An 8,260-nucleotide genomic window follows, 5' to 3' on the forward strand; every position below is an offset into this window, starting at 1 on the left:
AGACCACAGCTCCATATGTCTCCTTTTCTAGTATTTTCATGCAAATTCTTCTGCTAGTTGGCCTTTAGTCCACTTCTATATCCTTCCCTTCAAGGCTCAAGGGTCCAGGATTATCTTCTGTGTCTGTGTTAATTGGTTCCCCTTTTCTTTGTTGAAGAGGGTCTGTGCAGTCTTTCTGCCTATTCCACTATTTGGAATCCCTAGTCCTATTATGAGTATTTTTAAAGAGCAAAATAAAATTTTTAAAACACATAAAAAATAAAAAAATAAAAACTACTGTCACCTGATCTAGGCACTGTGCTAGTCACCTTCACCCTTGCCTACATTGGAATCATCTCATGAATTTTAAAAACCACTGTGGCCCTGGCATTGGGATTTGATAAAGGACCCCTGCTGGTTCTAATGCACAGCCAGCATCGAGAACTACTCACCTATACCATATTCTTCATCTCATTTAAACCTTCCATGAGGCAGATAGTATTCTCCCCATGTTATAAGTAAGGAGAATAAAGATCTAAAAGGAACAGCCACTTGCCCAAGGTGACAGAGCAGCAAGGGGCAGAGCTGGGACTGGATCCAGCTATGTCTCCCCCCTCTACCTCTTCTGGAGTGACTCAACTGACATCTACTGCACCTGGTCACTAGGCCTAGTGCCCAAAAGACGACAGAGTAGATGAGGGCCTGCTCTCCAGGAGCTTGCCATGCAGTGATGTAGAGACATTGAGGATGAATGGAGCAACTTTACCTGAAAGTATCAAGTAATGTTCTCAAAAGGAGGTAGAGTGAAGGAGGAAACCAAAAAAGTTAGCAGGAGACTGAGAGGCGTGAAGTGATTGAGGTGTGGTGGACACTCCAGAGAAGTCAGCCTTAAGTGTCATGCTCAGGAGTTTAGAAATCCTACTGCCATTGACTCTGTGAACTTGCGTGAAGTGCTCCTACCCTGCCGAGTCAGAGTGGCCAACAGAGTTAACCACCAGAGTTGCCGACTGAGTACTTAACCTGTGAGGGCGGGGAGATGACGCCAAAAGCACAGACAACCAATGAGAAAAGTTGATAAATTTAACTTCTTTAAATTAAAAACTTTTGGTAAGCAGTTCCCTGTTGGGAATCTGTTACTGTTTACTACTTGCTTTATATAATAATAATGGCTTTCACTTTGTAAAAGTAAATAAAAACTTTTGGGCATCAAAGAACACTATCAAGAGATTCTAAACAACCCATAAAATAGGAGAAAATAATTGTAAATCATATATCTGACAAGGTCTTAATATCCAGAATATATAAAGAACTCCTACAACTTAAAAAACAAACAACCCAGTTTAAATATGAATGAAGGACTTGAATAGACATTTCTCCAAGGAGATACACAAATGGCCAACAAGCATATTTTTAAAAAATGCTCAAAGTCATTAGGGAAATGCAAATCGAAACCACAGTGAGATACCACTGTAGACCTACTGCTGTTGTTAGGTGCCATGGAGATGGTTCCAGCTCATAGCAGCCCTCTATGTGGCAGAATGAAACACTTCCTGGCCCTGCATCATCTTCACAATTGTTACTATGTTTCAACCCATTGTTGAAACCACTGTGTCAGTCCAGCTCATTGTGGGTCTTCCTCTTTTTTGCTGACCCTCTACTTCACCAAGCATGATGTTGTTCTCCAAGGACTAGTCCCTCCTGATAACATGTCCAAAGTATTTTGAGATAAAGTCTCCTCATCCTTGCTTCTAAAGAGCATTCTGGCTGTACTTCTTCCAAAACAGATTTGTTTATTCTTCTGGCAGTGCATGGTATATTCAGTATTCTTTACTGAACCCATAATTTAAAGGCATCAATTCTTCGTCAGTCTTCCTTATTCATTCTCCAGCTTTCATATGTAAGGTGATTGAAAATACCATAACTTGGGTCAGGCACACCTCAGTCATTAAGGTGATATCTTTACTTATAGTACTTTGAAGAGTCTTTTGCAACAGATCTGCCCGAAGCAATAGGTTTGAATTTCCCTTTTTTTTTTTTTTTTTTTTTAGGAAAATAATACATTTTATATAAATTATAGAGGACAGTGGAATAGAGGAATGACACAGTGGCTGCAATGATGGGCTCCACATGGCAACAATTCTGAGGATGACACAGGATGGGGCAGTGTTTCGTTCTTTTGTACGTAGGGCCACTGTAAGTCAAAACAGACATGACAGCACCTAACGACAACAATATAGAGGACAGTTACAATGAAAACCCATTACTTTCCTCTCTAACTCAATTTTAGAAAATCAAGTCAACAAGTATTGCTCTGTGACCTGCTAAGACTGGGTAAACACAATGCCCCTTCACAGGACTGTGGGCAAATATGAAATATTATGTAGTGTCATATGTTGTTTTTAGTTCTTAACTGGAGTTGAGCTTCCTTTTGTAGTCTTTAAGTGGTAATAGTTTGGCAAGATGGTCATTGGGAAATCCAACTGTGGTGTCTGGGGCTGTGGTCACTCAGTCTGCCTCCAATAAAAGCAGTCTGCATCGGAGATCACTGTATTCTCATGAATGATTACAAAAGTATTCAGACTGCAACAAGCACCAATGATGCAACCATTTGTAAGGATCACATTTCTGCCTACATATGCTTTTGACTCAATAACATCATTGTCTACCCTTTTCATGGCTTGAGAATAACAGCTAACTTCAAACACATTATTGGTGCCAATGATCCTAAGTTCGGGTTCTGAATCTCCAACATCAGGGGTGGTATATTCATGGTGAGCATTTATGAAAAGGGCCTGTTCTGTTAGGTTGCCTTCACTAATCACTATTGGCCTGATTTCTGCAACAATCTGTGCTTTAGGGTAGATCACCATCCTAGATCCTGTAGTTACATCTCCTCTGATTTCACCTTCTATACACACAACTGCTCCGGGAGCAATCTTCACATTCTTTTGAGTCTTCTCTGTCATGGTACAACCCAATTCTGTCACTTGATTACTTTACTGCTTCTACCATGGGTGTTGATTGTGGATCCCAGTAAAATGACAACTTCAGTCTTTTCTCCAGTTATCATGATACTGCTTATCACTCCACTTGTGAGGATTTTGGTTTTCTTCATGTTGAGATGTAATCCATACTGAAGGCTGTGTGGGGTTTTTGGTCTTCGTCAGTCCTCTGTGCTTTAAGCCTTCTGGGCTTCCATCAAGGAAGCTTGTGGCATCTGCAAATCACAGGTTGTTAGTAAGTCTTCTTCCAGTCCTGGTGCTGTGTTCTTCATATAGTCTAGCTTCTCAAATCATTTGCTCCTTATACAGATTGTGTAAGTATGGTGAAAGGATACAACCATGATGCATACCTTTCCTGATTTGTTCTGTTTGAAGAACTGCCTCTTGGTCTATGCACAGCTTCTGCATGAGTACAATTAAGTGTTCTGGAATTCCTGTTCTTTGTAATGTTATCTGTAATTTGTTATGATTCACACACTTGAATACCTTTGCAAAGTCAATACAATACAAGTAAACATCCTTCTGGTATTGTCTCCTTTCAGCCAAGATCCATCTAACATCAGGAATGATACCCCTCATTCCACATCCTCTTCTATATCCAGCTTGAATTTCTGGAAGTTCCTTGTCAGGGTACTGCTGTAACCATTTTTGAATTATCTCCAGCAAAATTTTATTTGTATGTGATATTATTGATTTGTTTAGTAATTTCTCCGTTCTGTTGGAGCTCCATTTTTTGGAATGGGCATGAATATGGATCTCTTCCGGTCAGTTGGCCAGGTAGCTATCTTCCAAATTTCTTGACACAGATGAGTGAGTGCTCCCTACTAGGATGGCTATAATTTTTTTATTTTTTTAATCAGAAAATAATAAATGTTTGTGAGAATGTGGTTATATTGGAACCCTCATACATTGCTGGTGGGAATGTTCAAATAATGTAGCCACAGGAAAGCAGTTTGGCAGTTCCTCAAAAAAGTTAAACATAGTGTTACCATGTTATTGTTAGGTGCCATTGAGTCGACTCTGACTCATAGCAACCCTGTATATAACAGAATGAAACACTGCCCAGTCTTCCACCATCTTCATAATCCTTGCTATATTTGAGCCCATCATTGCAGCCACTGTGTCAGTCTGTCTTGTTTGAGGGTCTACCCCTTTTTCACTGACCCTGTACTTTACCAAAACCAAACCAAACTCACTGCTGTGGAGTTGGATCTGACTCATAGCAACCCCTCCTTGGGTTTCTAAGGTGGTATCACTACGGGAGTAGATTGCCCAACTTTCCTTCCGAGGAGCGGCTGGTGGGTTTGAACCACCAGCCTTCTGGTTAGCAGTCAAATGCATTAGGCACTACGCCACCAGAGCTCCTACCCCGTACTTTACCAAGTATGATATCCTTTTCCAGGGAATGGCCTGTTTTGACAACGTGACCAAAGTAGGTGAGATGAAGTCTGGCCATTCTTGCTTCCAAGGAGTATTTTGGCTGCATTTCTTCAAAGACAGATTTGTTTGTTCTTCTGGCAGTCCATGGTATTTTCTATATTCTTCATCAACACCACAACTCAAAAGCATCAACTCTTCTTTGGTCTTCTTTATTCATTATCCAGCTTTCACGTTCATAAGAGGTGATTGAAAATACCATGGCTTGGGTGAGGTGCACCTTAGTCTTCACAATGGCATCTTTGCTTCTTAACGCTTTTAAAGAGGTCTTTTGCAGCAGATTTGCCCAGTACAATGCAATGTCTGATTTCTTTTTTAAAAAATGTTTATTGTGATTTGGGTGCAAATTTACAAAGCAGATTCGTTTTACTTTCATGATGTCTGATTTCTTGACTGTTGCTTCCATGAGTTGATTATAGATCCAAGTAAAATGAAATCCCTGAGAACTTCAGTCTTTTCTTCATTTATCATGATGTTGCTTATTGGTCCAATTGTGAGGATTTTTATTTTCTTTATGTTGAGGTGTAATCCATACTGAACATGCAGTCTTTGATCTTCATCAGTAAGTGCTTCAAGTCATCTTCACTTTCAGCGAGGAAGGTTATGTCACGTGCATAACACAGGTCATTAATAAGTCCTCCTCCAATCCTTTTGCTACGTTCTGCATATAGTCCAGCTTCTCAGGTACAGAAGGCTCAGCATACAGATTGAAAAAGTGTGGTGAGAGGATACAACCCTGACACAGAAACCTGTACCCCAGTGTTCGTTGCCGTGTTATTCAAAATAGCCAAAAGGTAGAATCACCCCAAGTGTCTATCAACAGATGAATGAATAAACAAAATATGATACATACATGCAATGAAATATTATTCAGCCATAAAGGGAAATTAAATTCTGATACATGCTACAACTTGGATGAACCTTGAAAACCTTATGCAAAATGAAATAAGCCAGACACAAAGGACAGATATTGTTTATTCCACTTATATGAGATATCTGGAATAGGCAAATTTTTAGAAATAGAATAAAAATTAGGGTTTACGGTGGTTGGGGAGAGGCGAAGAAGGAGCTACCCCTTAGTGGGGCACAGTTTCAGTTTGGTGGCTGGCTCGAAGTGATGGCTCATGGAAAAAGAGGGTGATTATCTGAGTACTACACAGCAACAGCTCTCTCCCAAGTGCAGACACCAAAGTTCTGGAAATACACAGTGGTGGTGGTTGCACAGCATGGTTAATGTAATTAATGCCACTGAATTGGATACTTTAAAATGGTTAAAATGGCAAATTTTATGTTATATATTGTAGCATAATATTTTTTATTATTTTATTTATTTTTTTTTTTTAAGGAGCGAGAAGTGTGAGACCTAGGCCAGTGTCTCAAGCATGTAACTAGTGCAGATGCACAGGGCCCCATGCTCAGAAGGGCCTGTGCTAGTTTAATGCTCTGCTGTCACCATCTTGAAATTTTTAATAATTTTACTTTGAATTTGTATTTTGTAAGTGGAGTCCAGTGGGACAGTGGAGCATGCACACAAGCATAAGACACAGGCACAAAGTGCAGGTCCTCCATGTTTCTTGCTGCCACGATTGCATATAACTTTGCAACCTCATGAGTACAGAATTCTGGCGGACCCACACTGTGTGGGAGCTCTGTAGTCAGCCGAGTGCAAGAATGTCCTTGACTAAATAAGTGAGGCCACTGATTCCATTAGGGCCAGAACTTGTCTCAAATGCAGAGAGAAGGCAGTGGTGCCCTAGGAGATGAAAATGACCAAGGAACCCCATCACACCCTTTCTTATTTGTTTTATTTCACTCACTGTTTGAGCAGTTCTACTCAGCAACACATGGGGTTACCATGAGTTTGAATTGATTCAACAGCAGTGGGTTTGGTTCTATTAGCCAACTGCTTATCCTGAAAATGATGACATAGAAAGAAAGGAAAAAGATAGAGCAAAGAGTTCCTTTTTTCACTCATAAGCCAAAAGTAGAGAGTATTAGAAGAATGTGCTTATATCAAGAAGTGAAATAAAAATAGTTGAATTAGTTCTGTGTAGTATTTCCACTGTTTGGGAAGAACAAAATACATGTGCATATACATGGTACAAAATACAATTCCTTATAGTAGTTTAATGCTCTTAGATTTGCATTTAAAACTGGCATTGTACAATATGAAGTTGAAATGTAACATTCATGCTAATAATTTAAAATTTTATTTTTTCTTAGAATGAAATTCAATAACAAATTTAAAAAACACCAAGACCAGTCTAGGAAGAGATCATGAAAGAAAGTAAAAATTAGCTTCATATTTTAGTATGGCAGTTTCATATCTTAATGATATTTTTTCTCTACTTTTTTTTTCTTATATAATTTTATCTTTTGTTGTTGTTAGGAACATGCACCACAGAGCATACACCAGTTCAGCATTTTCCACTTGTACAATTGAGAGACATTGATGACATTCTCCGTGTTGCACAACCATACTCACTCTTCTTTTCGTAATTGTTCCTCCTCCTTTAACATAAACTCACTGTCCCCTAAGTTTCCTATCTGATGTTTTGAGTTGCTGTTGTCTATTTGATCCCGTATAGAGCTTAAAAGAGCACAGTGCTCAAGGCAGACATTCATTACTAGTTGGGCTAAACTGTTGTTTGTTTTAAGGTGACTTCAGGGAATATTTTCGGTTTAAGTTTTAAAGATTATCTCAGGGCAATAGTTTCAGGAGTTCATCCACCTCCATGGCTCCAGAAAGTCTAGATTCCATGGGAATTTGAAATTTTGTTGTGTGTTTTCTCCCTTTTGATCAGGAATCTTCATTAGAATCTTTGATCTAAACATTCAGTAATGGTAAGCTGGGCACCATCTAGTTCTTCTGGTCTCATGGTAAAGAAGGCAGTTGTTTGTAGAGACAAGTACCCACACATTCCATTTCTTCCTCCTATTCCTAACTCTTCTTTCTCTGTTGCTCCAGATGAATGGAAACCAGTTGTTTCACCTTAAATAGCTAGCTGCCTGCAAGTTTTAAGACCCATTACACTATGCAATGAACTAGGAGATAGACTAGAAGCATCATATATGATATTAAGCCCATTAACTGATACATTCTATGAAACTGTGACCGTAAACCTCCAAACCAAGACACCAAAATCCATGAGGGGTTTCTTTGTACATAAGCAGCCTCAGCAGCTGCTTTGTGTTGTTGCAAACATATCTATCATTCAACTTTTGCAAATTTAGCTTTTTACAGGTGTCTAACTTGGGCAATCTACTTCCGTAGTGATACTGCCTCGGAAACCCAAGGAGGAGTCACTATGAGTCGGGGCCGACTGGATGGCACACAACAACAACAATAACAACAACAACTTATTGATAGGAATTAAATCAGCTGTGTTTTTCTGCTTTTTGAACAAGGGGTTCCCGCACACTCATTTTGCAATGGGCCCAGCAAATTATGTAGCCAGCCCTGATAAGACCCAACCTCTGCTCTCATGGAAAATGATTATTTGTTAAAAACCTGCTATGGGCCAGGAATTGAAGGGTCCTCCACAGATATCTCCATTTCATTGTGAGGTTGACTGACACAGGTAATTGTCAGAGATGAGGAAAGACAAGCTAAGGCACCTGTGATCACATAGCTAATATGTGTCAGAGTCAAGGTTCAAGTCCAGGTCTTTTTGACTCCAAAACATGTTCCGTTTCCACAATGTAGCATTACTTTAAATGGATTCAAAATTAAAAAAAAAAAAAAAATCTTAATTTTTTTTAATTTTTTTAACAAGGAGTGCTGCATTTCCATTCTGTAGAAATTATGAGGAGCTCTAAATTATAAGGAGCTCTGGTGGCAT

At 39.3% G+C, this 8,260-nt stretch overlaps 2 protein-coding genes across 2 annotated transcripts in view; one reads left to right on the forward strand and one right to left on the reverse strand.

Moving 5' to 3' along the window:
* DENND1A (DENN domain containing 1A) overlaps positions 1–8,260 on the forward strand; it is a 581,826-nt gene that overhangs the window by 491,819 nt on the left and 81,747 nt on the right. The gene's annotated exons all lie outside the window — the stretch shown is intronic.
* Positions 2,481–2,945, reverse strand: LOC103193419 (dynactin subunit 6-like). Its single transcript, XM_042780372.1, has one exon. The coding sequence runs from the start codon at positions 2,943–2,945 to the stop codon at positions 2,481–2,483; it is 465 nt and encodes a 154-aa protein (XP_042636306.1).

This window comes from Orycteropus afer, unplaced genomic scaffold, assembly GCF_000298275.1.
Source record: "Orycteropus afer afer isolate SDZICR_OR568_19922 unplaced genomic scaffold, OryAfe1.0 scaffold00037, whole genome shotgun sequence".
Classification (NCBI taxonomy): domain Eukaryota; kingdom Metazoa; phylum Chordata; class Mammalia; order Tubulidentata; family Orycteropodidae; genus Orycteropus; species Orycteropus afer.

What these genes read in the sequence shown, in the direction of transcription:
- LOC103193419 (XM_042780372.1), bottom strand. Translation starts at nt 2,945, where the DNA reads ATGACAGAGAAGACTCAAAAGAATGTGAAGATTGCTCCCGGAGCAGTT.